The following is a 23,012-nucleotide window of genomic DNA, read 5'->3' as shown; positions in this document are numbered from 1 at the left end:
GCTTCGTTAAGCACAGTATTGGAAATGAAAATATGTTTATAACATCTTTATTATTACTTTTAAAGGAAAAATTGGTGCATGTGAAAGTTATAGATCCGAGGAGGAGATCCTTTTTCTCTGTATATTGTTCTCGCTGTAACGGCATCACAAATCGTTCGGCTTCGTTTTAATCACAGTATTGGAAATGAAATAAATATAGATTTCCTCGATGTTGTGAGATTATCGGGGTATCGAAAGGATGTCACGAGTTGTTGAGTGAGCGCGGCGCTCCGATAAATTTTCTTCCCGGTCTTATTTCTCTTTTTTCCCCGGGGCCAGATGTGATAATGACTGCTGGTTGGTCAATTTTAAATTAAATCTAGAATATTGAACTTCTCTGGTTGGTCAAAGTTGTAATTCAAGCCAGAATATTGGAGTCTTGAAAGTGCAGTAATTTTTGCCTACCAATATGTCTACACTACTATGGATAAAAATTACATTATTTTGTACAAGAAAACAAATGCCTAGTCTACTACATTTGTATTCTGATAAAGTCTTTGTAACTGTTATTGAGTCTTGTTTGAATTTTCTTTCACAGAAGTTTTGATGGACACAAGAACCATGTCAACGTTAGCAGGATGGACAGTCAACCCAAGCAACTCCGTAAGTAAACATCTGGTCTGGTACATCTGTACTCTCTGAGGTTTAGCCTATGACTCTTTTAATGTGTTTTGGAAGTTTTTATCAGTTTTTTTTACTCCGTTAGTAAACATCTGGTCTGGTATATCTGTACTCTCCAAGCAGAGGTTTAGGCTATGGCATTGGCTTATTTTTTATGTGTTTTTGGAATTTTTAACAGTATTTTAGGCATTTTCATCATCTCAACCCAACACAATTTGCAGTCTTGTGTCCCACAGACAGAAACCAAGTAAACAAGCCGGGAATATGAAAATTTATAAGCCGTGTGACGTGTTGTGTGCCCATCGTAGAACTCATCACTTGACAGCTCATTTCCCTTCACAACTGTCTGAGAATTTCTTGGGGGGTGAATATTTATCCAGCCTACAGGGGCAGATGTTACTAGTACACTCCATACACTCCAACTCCACGCTGTGGTTTAAACTCCAGCTTATTTTTGGTGTGATTTTAGACATTTAAAAAAATCTTGCTTTCTTTTTTTACATCCAAACTGGCTGGTGAAGAAAAGAGACACCGAAGACTGGTTTTTAAAAACAGAAACAGCCCCACAAGTTTCTGTGCAGCTAAGATTTTTCCCTGCAAACATTTCCCTACACCTTTCCTTCCTTTTTTTAAAAAAATCCTTTGTACTCCTTTTTAATCACTCATAATGCTCAAGAAAAGTACTTCTGTTTTACAACAGATACAAAGTTTATACAACTGCGTGTAGAAGACTTTCACAGCAATAAAATTGACATCTGCGTAAATCCCATATACCTTTCCTCACTATGTACTATTCCCCTTTGTTTTTTACCTTCCCCTTCAAACCATTTCTAATATGCTCAAGAAAAATGTCAAAGAATGTGTAAAACACATGTATTTAGTACAACAGATACAAAGTTGATGCAACTGTGTGTAGAAGACTTTCACAGCAGTAAATTTGCATGTGCAAAGCCCCAGCTGTGCAGGTCCAGTTCTCGCGCTGGTGTGATCACCTCCCTCCTGTTGGCACCAATTTGCTTACAGCTCCCCCAGTCATTCACACCTGTAGCTGCTTACTACAGCATCTAGCCTCTACCCTGGCCTCTACCAGTAGCCTCCACAGCATGCCAAAAACTGGGGGTTTTCAGGGTGTTTCGGAGCTTTTATGTGCTATTTTCTGATTGCATATGATATAGACAACATAGCCGACCTGGTTGAATTACCCCTGTTTGGCTAATCAGAAAACAGCCGAAGACCACCAAACCCCCAGTTCTATAAGCCTGCTACGGAGGCTACTCTACCAGGCACTGCGGATTGCTGAAAAATAGTAGAAATGGTCGCAAAATGACCGGCTCCTCCCCTGGTCTTCTGTTCCCTTTATTTTGGCCAATTTGTACTATTTTCCAGCGATACATGGTGCCTGGTAAAGGCTAGCTGTTTACCACATCTTCCAAAACTGGGCAGAAAGTTGAGAAACAGCAGGGCTGGAATACTAGAGTCAAGCAGATGTTTTATATTTAGACTTTTTCTATTTTCTATCTAGTTAGGCCAGGACAGTGAAAGAAAAGCTGACAAAATTATAGAAAGGCTTTGAAAATATCTGGAAAAAGGTCCAACATTAGCCCAACAGCTCAGTTTACCAAAATGACTTCGGTGAGAATACAATTTCACAGCCTCCTATTCATGGTGTTATTCAGCTCTTCGGGGAGACGTTTTATTAACTTGCGCAGAAGTAAATTACATCTCCGTCCCCTGAAGGCAGAAATTTCCCCCATTTCCCACTCCTGAATCACTTCTGTTGCCCCGAGGGCAAAACTCTCGCCTGTTTCCTGGGTTAGAACGAAGCTGCACGCTGGGTCTGGTCAGGAAGGTGCCACCAGATGTGACCGGTGGACAAAATAACCAGTAATCAGCATTAACCCATGTAATCATGCCCTTATTACAGGCACATGATCACAGGAACTCAAGCACTACTCTACAAACCCAAGCAGACGTTAGGTAGTCTTCTTAGCAATCAGGCTTTAGTATATGACTGCACTTTTCAGGGACCGGGTCACCCTTTGTAATGTGTTTTGTCTTGTCATTCTGGCATATCACTTCTATTTCGGATTCTTTTGCAAACCCAGGTATACCCCTCAAAAAGCCCAGCCATGGTTCAACAATGTTTCCAAAAGCTTTGCAGACTAAAATGTAACAGTTGTTACACAAACTTCCCCTTTCCAAGACTACTGAGTACTAACCAGCCTGCCTGGGTGCCATCCTATTTGTATACCAGGGCTCCCATATACTCCCAAATATTTTTATGGAGCGAGTATGGGAGCCTGGGTATATAAATAGGATGGCACCCAGCTTTAGCTTCTAGCTAGGACCCGGTTTACACGACGACAAAAACCTGGCGTACGATAATGGCGTACGCACGCGATCGTACGACCGTTTCGGTTTACACGGAGCGGGACGGACAGCGCCGGGACTCCCGCAGCGCTCCACACTATCGTGACCCCATTTGACCCGCCGCGAGCTTTGACATAGCGCTATTTTCAAAATGGCGGGAGAACAGGCTCTTTTTCTGTTCTTCATGCGTCAGATGTTGCTATTCTTCTTTTCGCGGATGTACTTGCGTCGCCGGGCATTGCGTAGAAGAAGGGTTGGACGTCGCAGGGAGCGGTACCATGAGATCCAACGGGCAGCAATTTTTGCAGTCATTGCAATCATTCAAGCTCAAGGTGGGATCGATCGGTCAGTGTGGGAACGTGACAGTTAGAGCTATTGCGCACTTCTGCCATGGTCAGTTGCGGCAGTCGCGAGCAAACAGGCTCAGCAAAACAACAAACAAATCAAATACGATAAAAAACAAAAGGAAAACCGAAACGGATCAGAGAAAACAGAGTAAAGATCAGTAACACGGCGTGGGTTTTCACAGGCGCGGGAAGAAGAATGGAATTTGCATATGACCCCTGACCTCCTGCAACAGGGAAGTGCTTGCGAACGCCGTTCGTACGATCAGTCGCGTTTACACGAGGCGGGGAGGCATCCTGACTCCCCGCTGGGCGATCGTACACGATCGTACGCCTGCCTTCGAGGTGGCGTACGCAAATTGCGTACGATAGGTGCGTACGATAGGTGGGGCCGGTTTACACGCTGGAAAAAATGGTCGTACGCAATTGTCGTACGATCGCGTGCGTACGCCATTATCGTACGCCAGGTTTTTGTCGTCGTGTAAACCGGGTCTAGGTCAGTAGGTTTATTGCCTGTCTACTTATTGTCAGTGAATAATGCTGAAATGCAGCCATGTCCATTCTAGATATTATATGGCAAACAAAATTTTATTATGCTGAAAACTAGCCACCTTGGAAGCCTGTTTTTGCAGAATAAGTGTAGTAGCATCGTAGCGGAGAGAAAAATGTTGCTTGGTTTCATGGATAGTTTTTATTGTCGGCTGTAAAGAAGCGAGTTTGTTCCGCCTTCAGAAAACGTTTCACATCTCGGTCGTTCTCCGAATGAAACGCTTGGCGGTAAGAACGCCGGAAAATTCTCTTCAATCCCAGTTGTCCGTCACACAGTCATGTGAAGGCTTTAGATAGGGGGAGGGGAACGGTGGTTCCGTGATTTAGATATCATCCTGTTAAAACTACCACTTATTGGCTTGTAGTTTTAGTCTATCCCTCAAACAAACGCACCTTCCGAACTCCCACCTCACTTCTTATCCACCCAATCAGCCTAGACAAAGGAAAAACTACGGGTGCTTTCATTGGTTGATCTAACAGACCTTCCGAACACCCACCTTACTTATCCCACCAATCTGCTAAGACAAAGGAGAGATTTGATTGGTTGATCTAGCAGACCTTCCGAAAATCCACCTCACTTATCCCGCCAATCTGCTAAGACAAAGGAGAGATTTGATTGGTTGATCTTGAGTACAGGATTATGGGAAGGGCTTCCTGCTGTAGATGGGTATCATCGCTGAATAATATCCTCTTCAGATCTGGATTTTCCTCCGATAGATCTCTCGGCCAGGAAGCCGTAGATTACCTGATTAGGAGTGATCTGTGGAGGATCTAACCCTAGGAAACCGTGCCTGATCCTGTGAAATATGCGGGGAAGGAAGATGATACATGGAAGTGTTTTTTGGTACCCTCTGGTGCGCCTTAGCCTAGATAAAAAGGCGTTGAAAGTCTTGATATAAATCGTAGTCTTCCGATATGTTTGGTAAATTACGAAGAACCAATACCAGGAATACAGCAAGTCCTGGAATAATATGACTGAGTTTTTTTTTGCATAGTAGGGTGTTTCCTCTGACGCATATCATATGTTTGCGCCTGATGTTGACTTCTTGTCTGAGAATAGGATGTGAGAAATGGTCATGAGGAAATTTCAAAGATTTCAAAAACGAATTTCACTGCCGTTTAACCTACAGTATGCTAAGGTAGTAGCCTGGCACTAGATTCATATTGGTTATGGGGTGAGGCAGCAGGGAGAGGGTTAAGAAGAAATATCACACTTACAAAAGTCTAGGCTTGTGGCCAAGTCACTGTTAGCCGACACCCAAAAAATCCTCCTAACCTTGTCAGGGTCACAGAAAGGTTCGGACGTTGGGGTGTGAAAACATTTCTGACCGGGTCTGTTCAGACAGACTTAAGCTCTTCTTCCTTCCTAGTCTGTGTGTGGCTGGGCGGCAAGACGCCTCGTGCCACGCAGAATCAACCTTTTAATCTAAACAAGCGCAAGCTGCTCGGATTCTGGGAAGCTAGTCGTCAGAATTAATGAATTTTATTTAACTGGCAGACTTACAAAATGTACACATTGAATTGTAATGAGTCTGAATTTCCAAGTAGTTTTAAAGTTTGCATATAAAGTAATGCACACAAATTCACTTATCATAAAAACAGTTTCATGTTCTGGAAAAGCATTTGCCACATGTAGTGAGGAATAGTGCATTATTGCACATATACATATTTAAAAAAATATACATTGTGTCATACTACATGAATACATCTACGTGTAATCAGTTCAATGGGCTAATCGCTGGTTTAACACTATAACAGTTGTACCGAGTAAAGCATAGGACAGTTTGCAGTGCAGAAGCAGAGGGATATAATCAGGATTTGCTCATCCTCCCAAATTCATTACCGTTTCTCGCTCAAGGCCAAGGCAGCAATTAAAGCGGAAATTACCGCTAACGAGGGGCATTAAGCAGAAAATGGGAGACTATCGGTACAGATTTGCACCAATCAATGCCGCCTAAATGATTACGCTTCAAACGATCATCCGTGTATCGCGAAAATAAACGCGCAAAGACTCGCTAACGATCGAGAACGATTATTTATACATACGACTTGCTTACGAAGAGTGGCTTCGAACGTAAGAATCTGCCCAAACAAATTTAGATATCAATCGGGAGTCTTCGCGGAGACAAGGTGCTTCGTCAAAGATAAGAAAGTTGGCAGGTTTCCAGAGGTTGTCAGTAAGAAGATTGAAACACCTGGCTGGGCAAACATAGACGTGTTACCGGCTGATAAAGGCTTTATTTGTTGATGTAAGGCTGATTATTGCTGTGGAAAAGGGAGATATTTTTGTCGATAGATTTAAAATTTAAAGCCTAAACTGTTCAAAGTTTGATAGCGAGGTTAAGCATTCACATTGCGATAAAGCAACTTATTGGCATTATGTAATTGTAGGGAATTTATGATTACTTTTGATTATACAAAAAATATGCATAAGAAAATACATATCTTGTATATGTATACCCTGTAAATACAGTGTATCCTAACAGGAAAAGATGGTCCCGAAATGATGTGAGAAATCTGATGACTGATCTCCAAAATGTCTTTCCTGACGTGGAAATGGCGGAATACTTCATTTTCCAACCTGGGGCATTAAATTTGCTGACATCTCTCCATCCGCTATCCCCTTCTGTGCCTAACTGGAAAAAATGGTCCTACAAACTAACAACCAATTTTCAATATCGCTCTTCTGACTTGGAATGCTTCATTTTCCAACCTGGGGAGCTAAATTCACCCCATCTCTCCATCCACTGTCCCCCCCTTGCTACTGGTAACAAACAGAAAAAAATAAGAAATAGAGACGCGTTAGGAAATTGACAAGAAAATATTCTAACTGCCAAAAATGGTACTGAAATCTAACAACCAATCTCCAATATGTCTCTCCTTACGTGAAATACTTCATTTTCCAACCTGGGGCACTAGATAGTCACCCCATCTTTCTATCACCCCCTTTCTGTCGCTTGTAACAAACCACGCTAGATTGTTGCCGGAAGACAGGTACACGGGATCAGCAGGTCACTCCCTCATCTCACCTTATCGATCCCTGCCCATGTGTCATCTCCCCTCACCTCTGCTACACATCCCTGACAGTTGCTATTAATTAGCTCCAACGCCTGGCGACACTCTCATTGATCTGCGGAGATGCTTTCTGTACAGAGCTCTAGCCAGCTCAGTTTTTTCATCAGCCCAGGTTCATGATTGGACCTAGGGGGAATTAAGTGCATCTAGGGGGGTCTGGGACAAATTTTGGGTTTTCAAACCTTTAGAAATGAAATTTGGAAAGGCAAATCATGGGGTTCAGAGTGGTTGTTGGTGTATGTTTTTGTATTTTTACCCAACATTTTTGTCAGCTTTGTCCATCAATTTAGGTTGATGGATTGGTTAAAAAATTTTTCCATCACACATCACGCATCAAGTTCCTGCAATGGACAGAAAAACTGCGCTGGCTAGAGCTCTGTCTCGGTATATCAAACCTTGAGATCACATGCCAGTCATATAGTCCTGACCACACTAACACCACCGTCGGTGTTACACTGATCTTTTTAATGCCCTTAGCTGGGGTAGAAATGGACCGGACCCTAAGCCAGAAACACTCCTCTTCAAATGTGATACCCGCCGAAAGAGCGTTTCACGATCCTTTATTACCCTCGTGATGTATGCGTGATGAGAAGTAACAGGTTTTTGTGACCGCGTGCTTATGTGCGATGGGTCTGTAATCTTTGTAGTTTTGATGGCTTGTTTGTGTGTGTAGAATCCAGGTCAGATCTGGGTTGTTCTCTGAAGAGGAACATATTGTTTCAGATCGGCTTTTTTCTGCTTCTCTGAACCAAATGACCTGAAAATAGGCAATTCGTCTTGTGTGAAGTTATTTTTCTTTTCAATGTTCATGTTGTTACGAGATGAACATGAATAGGTGATGGTTCGAAAATAGAAAATACACCTTTCTTGTCAGATAGTTTGTCTACTAATGATTGTGAAGTTAATTTTTTGCTGATTTTCACTCGTTTTGTCTTGTTCTTTTCTTTTCTTTCCTTTTCTTTTCAGTGGATTGAAAATACACCTGTGTCGTCAGTTAGTAAAGTTTTTCTACTAATGAATGTGAATGTGATGTCAAGTTGATTTTTGCTGCATGGTTTTCTCTCCTTTTGTCTTGTATTCTTTTTTCTTTTCTGTGGATTAAAACTTCCTGTGTGTTGTCAGTTAGTAAAGTTTTTCTACTAATGATTTTTGGCTGCATGGTTTTCACTTGTTTTGCAATGTTTTTTTCTTTTCAGTGGATTGAAAATTCATGTGTGTTTTCTTCTTTGGTAAAGTTTTTCTGCCGATGATAACTTGTATTTTTTCTTTCCTTCTCAGTGGATTGAGGTGAGCAACATCAACCCCGAAACCGGCCACCCGGTCAGAACGTACCAAGTCTGCCAAGTCCAGCGGGAAGACCAGAACAACTGGCTCAGAACGGAGTGGATCCCGAAAAAGGAGGGGCAGCGAATCTACGTGGAAATCCGGTTCTCAATCCGCGAGTGCCGAGATATACCGAACGTCGTCTCGTGTAAGGAAACCTTCGACTTTTACTACTTCGAGTCCGACGCAGACGACGCTACGGACGAATATCCGGCCTGGAACGAGTCCGCGTACACGAAAGTGGACCGGATCGCCGCGGACGGAAGATTCAGCAACGTCAACGTGCAGGAGGTCAACAAGGAGATCCGCAACATCGGCCCGATCAACAAGAACGGATTCTACCTGGCGTTCCAAGACTCTGGTGCGTGCATGTCGCTTCTCTCCGTCCGCGTGTACTACAAGGTTTGCCCGACGGTGTCGCACAGTTTGGCGACGTTTAACAAGACGGTGACGGGACCGGAGGTGACGTCCCTTGTCCAGGCGGCCGGGTCTTGCGTGCCGAACGCCGAAGTCTCGGCCCAGCCGACCGTACAGTGCACCAGCGACGGCAAGTGGACACTGTTCACCGGTGGATGCCAATGTCTTCCTGGCCATGAACCAGATACTGACGGCTGCACCGGTAAGTCTTCCAGTTGTTTTTGGTTTCTTTTTTAGTGCCCATGATAATGATCATTCTGGCATGCTCATTTTCACCTGAGTGAAGTGAGGAAAGTCGTGTGAAGTGCCTTTCCCAAGGGCACAAGATCGGTGGCATGGCAGGATTCGAACCTGGGACCTCTTGGTTCCGAATCTTCTTCTTTCAGTTGTGGTGACTGCCTTCAGTATCATGAAGATAGTGTCGGCAATATTGCAGGTTACTGTGCAGTTTGCTGACCAGCGAGCTTGTATTTGTCCCCCCAAGTTTAATTTAAAGTCCCAATATTTACCCTTCGTGTAGAGTAGCGCCGGAGTAACAGGCACGGTTGATATTTCGCGGCCCAACAATAGCGTTCTGTTGTGCAAGCACTGGTCGGTCCAACAAAGCCGCCCCATTGTTGGGCTGGGTGGATGTTTCGCCTTCGTGTCAAGAACATGTTTGAATGGAGCTTTATCCAAGGACCTCTCATGTTCTGAAAAGGGGCTCGTTTACTCGTTTTCTTGCTTCTACCTCCAGGTCCCAAGCTTTGAAAGTTGGTGGTTAGTCAAGCCTTTAATTAGAACACAAAGAGGGGTGGGGGACCAGTGGTAGGGAGAGTACTCTCCAGACTGTTTCGTTACTGAGCAAACACTCTGTGTACCCAAACTCAGCTAGTTTCTATTCTCCCAGTCCGTCTAGGTCTTGAGCTTTGAAATTCAGTGGTTACCGGTATTCAAGCCTCTAATGAGGACAGAAAGAAGGGTGGGGGACCGGTGGTAGCCAGAGCACACTTCGGGACAGTTTCCTAAACTGTGCAAACACTCCGGGTACCCAAACTTCAGCCAGTTCCTGTTCTTTCCCCTAATGAGTTGAGCAGCCCAACCCTCGGCCTGGGCAAATTTGCCGACCAGCTTAGCGGAAAATGGGCAAACCCGGCGCCTTTTCAACGTTTCAACCTCTCCTCCATCTACATAACACTGCAGGGTGACCCTGGCCATTCGTTCTATGCCCGGCCTATATTTAGGTACACAACCCTATCCTAAAAGAGCAGGCATATCCCGACACTACTTTGAAACTCGATCTGATGATTAAGATACAAAATAGCTTTGCGTACATGTCTGGGGAAAGGAACCCAAACAACAAACTGTAAACACGCTACTTAAACTCCTTTCTCTTGTATTACCTGTCAAATTTGTGGCTCCACATGTCTGTAGTTTAGAGTGGATTGTATTTGTACATTGTGTTCAACTTACTGTGAGTCAATGTTTAGTATGTGCGGGACGTGAGGTAGCAGAACGTTTAATCAAAAGAAAACCGTGCGTCGGGCGAGACAAGAGATGTGAGCGGCCCAATTTCATCGGGTCACGACCCCTGCTACCGTATCGTTCCGTTGCGGCCATGTTGTTGATTGTATAACGGGAACAGATCGACTCATTTCATCGCTTCTCCCTAAATTTTTCATGACCGCCTCATGTGATAAAACAGTCATTCGCATAGACGTAACTGTTAAAATATGCGGGAACTCTTTTGGAAAAAGTCTCTCAAAGTGGCCACCATTGATTTAAACAACATGAGTGCTCTGCCATGAGTGGATAACCTAGCAACCCAAACTCAAGTGCCCACAATACTGCGATTAGTTCGCTCGAAAATGAGTCAGTTTACTTTGCCGTTGACAAGAGTGTGTGTATGAAGAGAGTTGCTAGGGCTAGCCTCCGTAGCAGGCTTATAGAACTGGGGGTTTGGTGGTCTTCGGCTGTTTTCTGATTAGCCTCCGTAGCAGGCTTATAGAACTGGGGGTTTGGTGGCCTTCGGCTGTTTTCTGATTAGCCTCCGTAGCAGGCTTATAGAACTGGGGGTTTGGTGGTCTTCGGCTGTTTTCTGATCAGCCTAGTTCCAAAATACGGGGGTAATTCAACCAGACCGGCTGTATTGTCTATATGCAATCAGAAAATAGCACATAAAAGCTCCCAAAGACCCTGAAGACCCCCAAAACCCCCAGTTTTTGGGGTGCTATGAAGTTTATGTCTGTAGAAGTGATAGGAGCTTCGTTTGTGTACGTGGGATAATTAATGAGAAAACCGTAGGTCAGAGGTGACCGAATATGAGTCCGCAGTTTTCAACAGGATCCCATTGACTGTAACAGGATCACGGTTTTCATTCCGGTGGCTTGAAAGGGCAGCAGGAAGGATCAGTGAAAGGGTGACGAGAAACATTTGTTGGTCCTTCCTAACCACAAGATTGTTGTGATACTGCTGTTGACTGCTCGAAAAACACGTTTTTCTGATTGAAAATTAACAAATTGAAGATTATCGGCACCTGCTCCACTGTAAGGTAGATTATTCTTGTAGTATGTTTGTTTTTATAAAGTTGATGTAATACATTGTTAATTTGTGCCTTGTACAATTTGGGTGCAATAAAGTTAACTTTGTAATAGACATTTTGCTATTTCTATGCCTAAACATAGTCCAGTGCAGGTTTGCCCTTTTCCATGCATTCACCACACAGTAGCAGAATATTCCCATATTTGGCAGGTAATATCAATCAGTGAAGTAAATCACATCCATTCCGTAGATGCCTCTCCCTGTACACAGGCCTCAGGCATGTAGTATATGCACAGACCTGCGCTGAGCACACCTAGACTACTGTAGGGAATGCCGATTGGGTACCCTCGGGGTTAGAATTCACTAGAAAAGCAGCTACTGTTTCAACCCTCTGTATTAGTCCCGCTTTTCCACACTCCGCTTCACACGGGATCCTGGGTTTTCAACACCCTTCTTATTATCATACCGAAAACATAACAATTCTGGACAGACCGAGACGGCAATACTCAGCCTATAGCAATCATAGAGAAAACATGTCTGGGGTTGGATGGAAAAACGTGCTGTGTAGTAATCACGCACGCTTTCGGGAGACAGATTGGACAAGTGATGATTTGGCACCAGAATAAAATGCAGGCAGACCAATCTTTAGGGTAGACACATTCGCAAATTGTATTACAACAGGGAGAGGAGAGAAGAGGGGCTTCTCGTAACAAATCTACGGTATCACGGCAAGCTTTTGTGGTCTCAGGGCTCAAAATCCCACCTGCATATACAGGTAAAATTGCTGTGCGGGTACATGTATTTCTGATGTCTACCTGCACCTAACCTGCACCGTTTGCTTTACATGGATTTGGGTTGGTGGATTTGGATTTGATGCACTGACTGTCACCACCTATGAAAAATACGACAACGGTTTCTTTTGTATGATCCATACTTCCTACAGTGACAAAGATTATCTAGTATAAGATGAAAATCTGCTTTTATTATCATTGGTGGAATTTCTAGCATTTAGCCTTTTTTAGAAGATATTTTCCTTCTTGTCCAGAAAATTATTTGCCAGAGGAATTAGCTGTAGAGACGGAATTATCTTTCTTGGACCAGCTATCTCTAGCAGATTGGTCAGTTATCTGTTATTTTTCATCCCTGAAACCAGTATGGTGGAGCCTACAGTTATCTGTTATTTTTTTAGCCCCCAAATCAGTATGGTAGAGCCTACGCAGATTGCCGTGAGCTAATTGAGTTACTACGTCCCTGTGTAATGTTCCTGGCTTCTGTGAAGTGATGAGTGTCCAAAGAATCTTCCTGATGGCAGTTCTCTGTCAGGCACTTCTGGGTAATAAGGCAGCAGGCTACTGTTTGAAACTTGTCAATCAAGATAGAAAAACAGATAATGAGATTTCTGGCTTCTGGCTAGTCTCCACCAGACTCTTTTGCAGGCTGAATAAATAGTCGAATTTGGCCTAAAAATGTAGCTGGCCAGGAAAATTGGACCCTCTATGGCCGGCTAACTCCCCTGGCCAGCTACTTTCTTTTTAGTCCAATTTCTGCTAGTCATTCAGCCTGCAAAAGAGTCTGGTAGAGACTAGCTTCTGTTACTGACCAGTAGTTAGCCTCTACCAGGCTTGGGGAGGCCAAATGTTCTCTCAACGGACAAACTCCCTTGGCATGCTTATCTCTCTATTTGGCCGATTTCTACTCTTTCCAGCCGCCTCCCCAAGCCTGGTAGAGGCTAACCAGTAGCCACTAACAAGTGTCAGGGTGACAATTTGTGGTGGGCTTCATCATCTCTGACCATGTTTGGCTTTGTGGGTGACACACTCTCAAGGGAGGCAGATGGGTTGATATGATTACTGTTGGCTACAGGGGATGGCTGATATAGAGCTGCTACAGTCCATTACTTCTGAAGCCTAGAGAAACTCCCATTGTCGTAAATAAAGCAGCGTAATCAGTTGTATCTGTGTCATTTCTGGGGCCGTAAAATAACCGTGGATCGTGCGCATGTAAATCTTGCATGTGAGATGGACTAGAATAGGCCTAGAATATCACTCAAACTGATCAAACAAGCTGTATGTTCGCCAAAAGAAAAACAACAGTTACTCAAGCAACTGGATATGATTTTGGAAGTAAAACAACCATGAATCGTATGCGTATAAATCTTGCATGTGAGATGGACTGGGGATATACCTTCCCCTTCGATCAAACTGATCAAACAAGCTGTATGTTTGCCAAAAAGAAAAAAAACAACAGTTATTCAAGCAACTGGATATGATTTTGGAAGTAAAACAACCAAGAATCGTACGTGTATAAATATTGCATGTGAGATGGACTAGGATATCCCTTCCCAGTCCATCAAACTGATCAAACAAGCCACAAGAAAAAAACAGTTACTCAAGCAACTGGATATGATTTTGGAAACGGTTGACGTTTCAGGTAGCATCCACTAGCTTTCGTCAGTGACACTGTTGAGCTGTCAGAAGCTGTATGTTCAGTGCTTGATCTACCAGTAACCAAGAAGACCTGTGTGCAAGTAATGTTGTAACAAGGCCACTGTACTGTCTTGTGGAGGGAGGCCGTAAGACAACAACCAGAAGATAAAAGAGACACAAGAGCGAGTTAGGGTCAGGATGGGGCACGGGTGAACTAGAGAAGAGATCTTGTCTGTGCGTATAGTGTTCTAAGAGGGCATGCATGCCCTTTTTCGTAAGGCATAATCAGGCCTTTTTAGTCTGCGCAATCTGTAGGCAACCACCCAAAATCATCTGCAATTCCTAATCAGTACATAAGCTGTAACTGTTCATAATCAGCTCTGAGAATTTGATGAAATTCGTAATCGACAGTGAACACTTTTTTGTGTGATTCATGATCACAGTACCCCCCCATGCAGACCCTCATTGTGTCAGGTTATGTAGAGTTCTAACAGGAACAAACTGTTCGCTGTGTTTGGGCGGAGGGCATTTAGGGGGAACGGGACTGGGTAATGGGGCATGGGTGGCTGGGAAAGCTAACAGGAGCGGCCTCGGTTCAAACAGAAAGGCCTCGGTTCAGTCGCACACGTCAGCGAAAAACAATGTCGTGTCACCGCTTAGCCGAGGGTCAGCGGCACGGGACACCCCACGCTACGGGAAACCTGGACTCATGTTGGAACAGTTAGCACGGAATTGTTATTGTAGAAACATACATGAAATGTGGGAGAAGTGCAGAGCACACAGTGGCATACAGTCAAGAGATGTTGTAACTAGGGTTTGGGTCACAGTGAAACGAATGTCATTTCATTCTCCTTTAGCCAAAAAGAATCTGGACTCCTGTTGAGGTAGTTAGCAGGGATTTGTTATTGTAGAAACATACATGAAAAGTAGAAGTACACACAGTGGTACACAGTCAAGGGTGACTCAGAAGTCAGATGTTGTATAACTTGTATCTTGGGTCCAAGTCACAGTCAGTGAAATGAATTTCTTTTAATTCTTGAGGGATCTGGACTCATGTTGGAGTACTTAGCAGGGATTTGTTATTGTAGAAACATACATGAAATGTGTGAAAACTACTGGGAAGTGGCACACAGTCAAGGGTGACTCAGAATTTGTTGTAACTAGGGTTTGGATCGCAGCAAGGAATCTAGACTCCTGTTGGAAAAGTTAGCAGGCATTTGATATTGTAGAAACATACATAAAATGTACGAAAACTACTGGGAAGTGGCTCACAGTCAAAGGTGAGTCACATGGAGTAACTAGGGTTCGTGTGGTACCGAAATTAAAGTTAGTCAAGAGGGATCTGGACTCCTGTTGAGGCAGTTTGTACTGTAGAAACATACATGAAATGTGCAAAAACTACTGGGAAGTGGCTCACAGTCAAGGGTGACTCAGAATTTGTTGTAACTAGGGTTTGGATCACAGCAAGGACTCTGGACTGCTGTTAGAATAGTTAGCAAGGATTTGTTATTGTAGAAACATACATGAAATGTACCAAAACTACTGGGAAGTGGCTCACAGTCAAGGGTGACTCATGTGTTGTATCTAGGGCTCGAGTTGTACCGAAATGAATGTCATTTCAGTCAACAAGTCTGAAAGTGAGACGTGCGGATTGTTTTACCAGACAGTGGCGTGCTACAGGACATGGGTTCTGAGAAAGGAGATTGTGTGTTTGGTTGCACTGCCAAGTCAGCGGTTTTAGAACTGACTCAGGACTTTTTGGTTCATTCGAGTCCCCTGTTCCAACACTTATATAAAGTTTTAACATTTTATGTCTTGACCAAAAACTTCACAATACATCTTTTAGCTGCAGACAAGCATATTGTATTCAGTATTATGATGTTTTTTTTCTATTTTCAGTTCTGAAAACACAAGCAGAAGTAGTTATGATTGTCTAATTTTGATATTTGATAAGGCAAAACTTTAGTGCAATAAATACCAAAATCTGCATCATGATTTGTAGAACGTTTGGTAGATAACTATTCACTTTTTTTCTCAAAATTAATGTGCTACACGGGAAGGAATTTGAGCGTTTCTTTTGTAGCGGAAAGGATCCCGATGCACACTTGTGACAAACGACAGACTTGCCCCGGGTCAGCAGAATGCTCAATGATGGATCGCTTGTATAAAATTAGTATTCTCCTCCCCACAGTCGGACTCTCAAACTTCAGGTAAGGGGATTAGGGCAACTCCAAATCAATTTATCGGCTCCCGGAAATAAAGAAATAATATTCACTTTTTTGTATTTCAACCAATAGTTCATACTTACAAACCTGCTTTTCTGACAACTCTCCAGTGTCACTGACATAAAGTAGTGGATGCTACCTGAAACGTCAGACCGTTTCCAAAATCATATCCAGTTGCTTGAGTAACTGTTTTTTGGCAAATCTTATTACCTGGATGTCTAACCTTCACCAACATATAAAGAAATAATACTTGAATAGAAGATCAAGGTGAAACACAGTCTGAGTTGAAGTCTATACATTGGTGGTCTATCGTAGTAAATGATAGTCAGATTCAAAAAGTGTTTTGTTTCCATTTTGCTGAATCTTCTTCTCTGAGAACCAAGGATATAAACTACTGTGGCCCAAAGCTCCAAATCCTGTCCTTGGTGGGGATAAAGAAATCCCAATGTCACGTGAGTGGGCCTGAGTTTTGAGGGCAACCAAGGACAAATATAGATCTATTATAATCTTTATTGATAGATAAAACTGTCCCCTCCCAAATTACATGCCTGCTTGGTACATTCCAAAGTCGCACAACTTACTGATACGAGCGCCATCTAAATTTGCGAGCAGAATCATTTTGGGCATGTTTAGTTCTGCTCCTGCAGTCCGCATTGTCTTGCTTCGTTAAGATAATTAGCTAAAACCCGAAACCGAAGGAAGCAACGTCTTGGGCCAGGTGATAAGGAACACCCATGGCTACCTGGCGATTTTTCTTAAAGACGATAATAAAGGAGGGAAAATTCTTTCTCCGTGTGCTTTGTAGAAAGATGTCTGGATGTGATACAATATCTGTTGACAGTCCGTTTCTACCATCCTGTATTCCTGACATTTCCGTATGTAAATTCTAGCATTTCGCTGTCAGAAGTGATTTCACTCCGAGAGGTTGTTTGATGGAAGATAGGAGAGGTTTCTCTTGACATCTTTCCGGGGAAAAACTGCTCTCGAATTCCAGTCCGGATGTAGATGGAAATGTTGACATTTCTGTAGAGAGAGAGAGACAGAGGGCTTGAAATTGCTTTTTTTCTGCATACCTGCACTGGTGCAAGTGAGATTGAAAATTACCTGCATCAGACAAATTTTACCTGCACCACTAAGAATATTAAGAACTATGGATCGTACTTCTTTTATGCTTTATATGCCATAACATTAACAGTCAATGCAGCAAACAAAAATTCACTAAGTACATGTCCAATTGCAGGTAAGTTGCAAGTAGACATCAGAAATACCTGTACAGCTACATTCTACCTGCACTAACATGCATTGAGCCCTGCTATAGCAGCCTGTGTTGGACCTACTGTGTAGTGTATACCATTTCTACAGGGCGGCAGTCAGTCTTGTTTCGGGTCCCCGGACAGTTTCTGATATCTTTTTCATTCCCCCTCCTCCGACACAGATTAAAAGCCAAGGTTTTCCTGCAGGAGATCAGTAATGTACCGCCCAGAGAGGCAGACTACAGGCTGATCAGTGTCAATGTTACCCACAGGGCTTCCTGCATTCTTTCTCTCTCCTTCTATCTGGGCTTGAAATCCCACCTGCATATGCAGGTCAGTGGAGGTATTTCTGATGTCTACCTGTACCTAACCTGCAGTAGGCCATGTACACTGGTTTTAAATATAATATGTGTATGTGGATTTTTATTTGACTCTTTTTATGAAGTATAAAAGAAATTATGGCAATGGTTCCTGAACACTTTTTTGTATGATCCATAATGTTTCCAAATTCTGAGTGGTGCAGGTAAACTTGTCTGGTTCAGGTATTTTCAGTGTTACTAGCAGAGTAGCACCAGTACAGGTATGTGCAGAAAAACATATTTCCATCCCTGTGTATGTATGGAAGAATCCTTGGAAAATCGCCTAGGCAGTTTGTTGCCCGGACAGAAGGAGCAGAACAGATGTGACTGGAAGGGGAGGGACACATGCAAGACTCCGCGACGCCAGTCCTGAATAAAGAAAGCAAAAATTCCCAGTGCCATAGAACAGCTGTTGGCTCCTGTCTTGTAAATACATTACCCGTGCCTTATGTTACTAAGGACGGGAAGAATTGGAATAGTGAGAACAGAAGGTGCAGTATCTTTGTGGTTTCTACACGTTGAACTCATAAAGCTTCATAAGTAGAGAGATAAAGGATATAAAGATACAGGCCTGTCTATAATGAGATCTTGATAGCTGGGAATAGCTTGCTTATCTTGTGTGCTTAAAACAAGAATCCTTGTTGAAAGGAGCTGTCTTCAATAGCTGTACTCAAACCTTTTGCACATTTTTAATAAGTCTACAGAAACAGAGACATACATGGAAAATAAGTACTCAAGCTAGTAAGTAACATACAAGAAAAACTTCTTTCCTGTTGAAAGTGGCCATTAAACCAGGTGATTACAAGGGAAAGTTGTTGTCTTGAAAACAAGATCAGACTGTCACAGACTGAAAATTTCCTCCTTATTCTTCGATCCTGTGGTTTGCTGCAAAGCAGCTGTCCCGCTGAGAAAATGGTTCGTCCCTTTGTGGCGCTAAATGGAAGCTACGCGGCGGCACAATGGAGGTACAAGCTCACCTGGGGTGAGAGTGCTGCAAGCCTGTAATCATGTCCTCCTTTGTTTAACCCCAACATGTCAGATGGGCTCTGACAAAGACTGATGAGACAGTCTTACTTAGGCGGAGGAAAAAAAATGTTGTGTTTCCTGTTTCAGTCCTGAAAAAGTGGAGTCGGTAGCAATTTTCAATGGCAATGTTGGAAAACCGATTGTGCAACGTTTTCATCACTCAGGTGTCAGATCATGGAGCTAGAAAAGGTTGATCAGCTTGAAAAATGTATGTATGTCTCTTTCTTGCAGGGGTTCACACACTCACCAAAAAAGGCTAGGGATGGCAACTTTTTTCTACAGTCGGTCGGGGAAACAGGAAACACATATATGTACAACATCTTTTTTCTAGGCCTTATAAACAGAAGGTTGGAGTGGAGAGGAGTCAGGTTTTCAGATGGAAATGAGGGGATTGTAGGAGTCCACACAAAAAAGGCTGGGGTTGGCATTTTTTTTCTAGGGTCGGTTTGGAAAACAGGAAACACAACATCTTTTTCTAGGCCAGAAGGTTGAGGTGTCCGGGCTTTCGGATAGAAATGTGGGGCTTGTAGACAGGCTAACTGATGGTTCACCTGTGGTGAGGATGTGTGTTGAGGGTGTATTAGATGTTTGATGGTGATGAGGGTGTGTGGTGTAAATGTGGGGATGATTGGGTGACATGTGCAGGTGATGGGTCATGATGTATTGAGACAGCCCGGTTTGTTAAGGAAATGTGTTCTCGTTAGCGACAAGTGTTAACGAGCATTGTGGTAATTACTACAGCTGGAGGGCGTATGGACTCTTGCGAACACTGGGTAATTTTCTTCTTCCGAATCATTTCCTTGACTTGGCGGAACACTCTAAGATGTAGAGAAATCTTGTCACGTACTTGAGACACTTGTAAGGAATCTACTCTAAAACGCTTCACAATTTCTTCAAAACTTACAAAAAACTTGAAAATCCTGCTTGAAAACACATAAATGATTTTCCTCTATGATACCTTTGCTTATTGGCTATTAAATCTTACTGCAAAATTGAAACATTTTCAAGGAATCTGTCCTTTAACAAACCCTAAAAACAACAGAAAAACTGGCTGTTGGATCACACTTGACATTGACCATCCTGCCAAAAACAACAAAAAACAACATCGGAATGTAATATTTCATCCGCAACTTTGAAAGGAGTAATTCAAGAATGACTTTACTCCAAGCAGTTGTTTGATGTCTGTCTCCAACGTTAAGCCTTAGAAACACAGTATGGTTTGTGTCTTGCATGTCTGTCTGTCAAGCGGGATTGGGTATTTTGTGGTCAGGGAAAAACCACCGTTTACACACGGAAAGTTATTCATGTTGACCCATAACACACTATCCACCACTCGACATGTTTTATCCTGCAAGAAACACCCAGCGACATTTGTGTAATCAAAATAATTACAAATTTGGTTCCTTTCATTACGAACCCCACAAATGAGTTTTAAATCCTTGTAAGCCCTGTTTGAATAACGTCGTGCGAACGCATTGTATAGGTGAGGAAAACCTAATTAGCATAAGACTGCTAATTACTAGACCTTATTTCCCACGAGGGCAGACAGTTTATTCCCGAAAACAAAGGGACAAATTCTTCACCGTTTGACTCCATGTCCGCCATTGTTGCCAGTCGTTCTTCCATCTTGTCAGCACAAAAGGACGGACATGTTCTGTCAGTTTGGACCAGCTGGTGCCTCCGAAAAACACACCTGTTTCACTACAGGAACTACAAACCCAAACCGTGGTAAATTGGGCATTCTGTTGCCTGTGTTTCTCACAGCTATGCTCTGTAAAAATACTCATAGACTAGGTAATATAACCTGTTTGTAGTAGTACACAAATTAAGATGATATTTTCTATACACATGTAGGTTAAACTTTATTGTAACTTCATGCCCTAGGGCTAATTGCAAGGATGGAAACAAACAAGCAAATGGCAGACTTTGTATACGCAAAGACAGAAACAAACAAAGACAGCAACAAACAAATACAGCAACAAAGCCAGAGAGAATAGAATGAAGTAGCCAGTCTATAGATCTCACAAAGATACACTGTGAAATACTTGTGTTACATCCCGTCATTTTTCTATTGAGCTGAACTCCAAGCAGATCTTTTCGTGGCTAGAAAAAGATAACAGTTTCAAATTAGCAAGACAGTATCCAGTACGCTGACAAAAATAAAGATGGCATTCCAAAAAAGAAAGCCAGGTAAAAATGCTTCAAAACATGTCAAAAATAAGCCAAAGCCCAAACCTCTGCTTGGAGAGTAGCATTGAGCACCTAGAAGCAGTATGTCCCAAACGAATGCTTGTCACGTAGCAGGGACATGAAGAACGACAGCGTTTGTCCCCGTTTTCGCGCCCCCTCGGAGTAGAAAGCACGACACATTTCCCCATTAGCCGTATTGTAGTCATGTAGACACACGAGGGGGCCCACCACTATAACAGGGATAACCACATAATAGTGCAAATTATAGGTTAATTCTGCAGCATGTGTTCCTGACCTTCTCTTACCTACCAAGTAGCAGGAAGATAAAGAAAACGGTTCATCATTTTTTCTTTCAATCGTAGCAGCTTTTCTATTTATAGCTGAATGGTGCAGCAGAATAAAATTCTGTCCGTGTCAAAATTAGTTGTAGGCACGTGTTTCTGACCCAATGTCTACTTGTACCAAATAGAGGGAAGAGAGAAAAACCGGTTCATCATTTTTCCTTTCCTTCGTAGCAACCGTGTGCTATTTATAGCCAAACAACGCTTTGGAATAAAATTTTCTCTGTGGTAAAATTAGTTGGAGGCGTCCGAGTGGAAATGACTGATGCGGAAATGTGGGGAGGAAAATTGGGCAAGAAATCAACCGGACGAGGGAACGGGGATCGGTATTCCGGCCGACGCTACGGGCGCTCAGATAACATCGTTATTAAAAGCTGTAACGTTAATCACGAGTTTGATCTGCGACCTTTGTTTAGATTGATTGCCTTTCGGAACATTTCTATTTGTTCTTGTCGTAACCAATTCTGAAGCTTGGTCTTTTCAGATTTCTACTTATGATAGTTCCATCACACACATTTTTGCTTGGAAAGAAATTTAATTTGATTACAAATCACAGTTTGATCTGCGACCTTTGTTTAGATTGATTGCGTTTTGGAACATTTCTATTTGTTCTTGTCGGAACTGATTTTGTCCCTTGCTTTTCAGATTTCACCTAATGATAGTGGCTTCGCACATAAATTGCTTAGAAAGAAATTTAACTTGGTAACGAATCCCAAAACTGGAATATCATATCTAAGAAGACATTACTAGCTTCCTGTGGTCTTGCCTTTCCAAACTGTGAATGACTGTACCATATTTCACAATTGTGCATTCTTACTCTTCACTCTCACTTTATATCCTAGACACTTTCTGTAAACCTCTTTGAGTTGAGGGTTTGCCAATACAGAAATGCTTGTGTAAATGGCCAATATAGAGCTGTCTCTTACGCGATGACTGTTTTTAGAGAGTGCGGTGTAAGAAATGACACGATTTCCAAGAATGCCTGAGGTGTAATAATGATGTGACAGAACAAAAAAACGTCCTATTTACATACTAGAAATCATTCAGTCAACTGCCTTATTTTCCAAGCAGCAGTTGGCCACCCTGTCACCCTGTACCTATTCTTAACTCACTATACCATATTTCATGATTGTCATTGTGTATTCTTACTGTTCACTCTCACTTTATAACCAAGACACTTTCTGTAAACCTGTTTCTGTACCTATTCTTAACCCTTCCAATTATTTTGGTGTGACGCCTTCAATTTGCCTCACATCTGCTTTCCCCGATTAGCCTGGAAGAGAATTACGGAGACCACAATCTTCCTGCTCCAGTCCAAGTCATTAACCTTTTGGTCCAATCTTCTTCCTCTGTTTGCGAACCTCCTCGTTGCTTGAATGGTTCCCCTCAATCAGGGCTCTAGCTAGCACCCGTTTTTGAGGGCCTGCAAGGGGGGGTCCCGACAACGCTCTACGCTGAATTCGGAAACCTCTTGATTACGCTTTACGATAAATTCCAAGTGGCTACAATGCATTGCGTAGAATTAAAACGGCGAATACGCTCTACGCAAAATTTTAGAGCGGTCCGTCTACGCTCTACGTGGAATTAAAACGGCCGATTACGCTCTATGGAAAAGGGCTTGCAGGGCTTGAAAACCCAAAATTTGCCCCCGGACCCCCCTAGAATAGCTAGATTGCAAGCAGAGTCCCTCTTAGGTCCGATCATGAACCTGGGCTGACGGAAAAGGACTGGCTAGAGTCTAGAGCCCTGTCTCAATGGGTCAAGCTGGTCAATCTGTCTCCGGCTAGAAGGAGGATTCACAGGATCCAATACAGAGATAGAGAAATGAACTTTCTGTCTTCGTTGTCCGTAGCGATTTTGGGTTTGGGCGTTTATCGATTCTACTAGTGTTCTGTTGCAAGATTTAGGAAGCCATTTGAAAGAAACTGCGAAAA

At 42.8% G+C, this 23,012-nt stretch overlaps 1 protein-coding gene across 1 annotated transcript in view; it reads left to right on the top strand.

The window, feature by feature from the left end:
* LOC109462081 (ephrin type-B receptor 1-like) overlaps window positions 1-9,488 on the top strand; it is a 13,314-nt gene extending 3,826 nt beyond the window's left edge. The window contains exons 2-4 of the mRNA XM_019758579.1: window positions 578-642; window positions 8,277-8,940; window positions 9,475-9,488. Coding sequence (XP_019614138.1) covers window positions 578-642; window positions 8,277-8,940; window positions 9,475-9,488 — 743 coding nt within the window. The remainder of the gene's footprint in view (window positions 1-577; window positions 643-8,276; window positions 8,941-9,474) is intronic.
* Window positions 9,489-23,012: the final 13,524 nt, after the last annotated feature.

Source organism: Branchiostoma belcheri, unplaced genomic scaffold, assembly GCF_001625305.1.
Source record: "Branchiostoma belcheri isolate BF01 breed outbred unplaced genomic scaffold, Haploidv18h27 scaffold99, whole genome shotgun sequence".
In the NCBI taxonomy this organism is placed as follows: Eukaryota; Metazoa; Chordata; class Leptocardii; order Amphioxiformes; family Branchiostomatidae; genus Branchiostoma; species Branchiostoma belcheri.
Note: the sequence above shows the minus strand (reverse complement) of the source record. Positions and strands in the feature narration are given on the sequence as shown.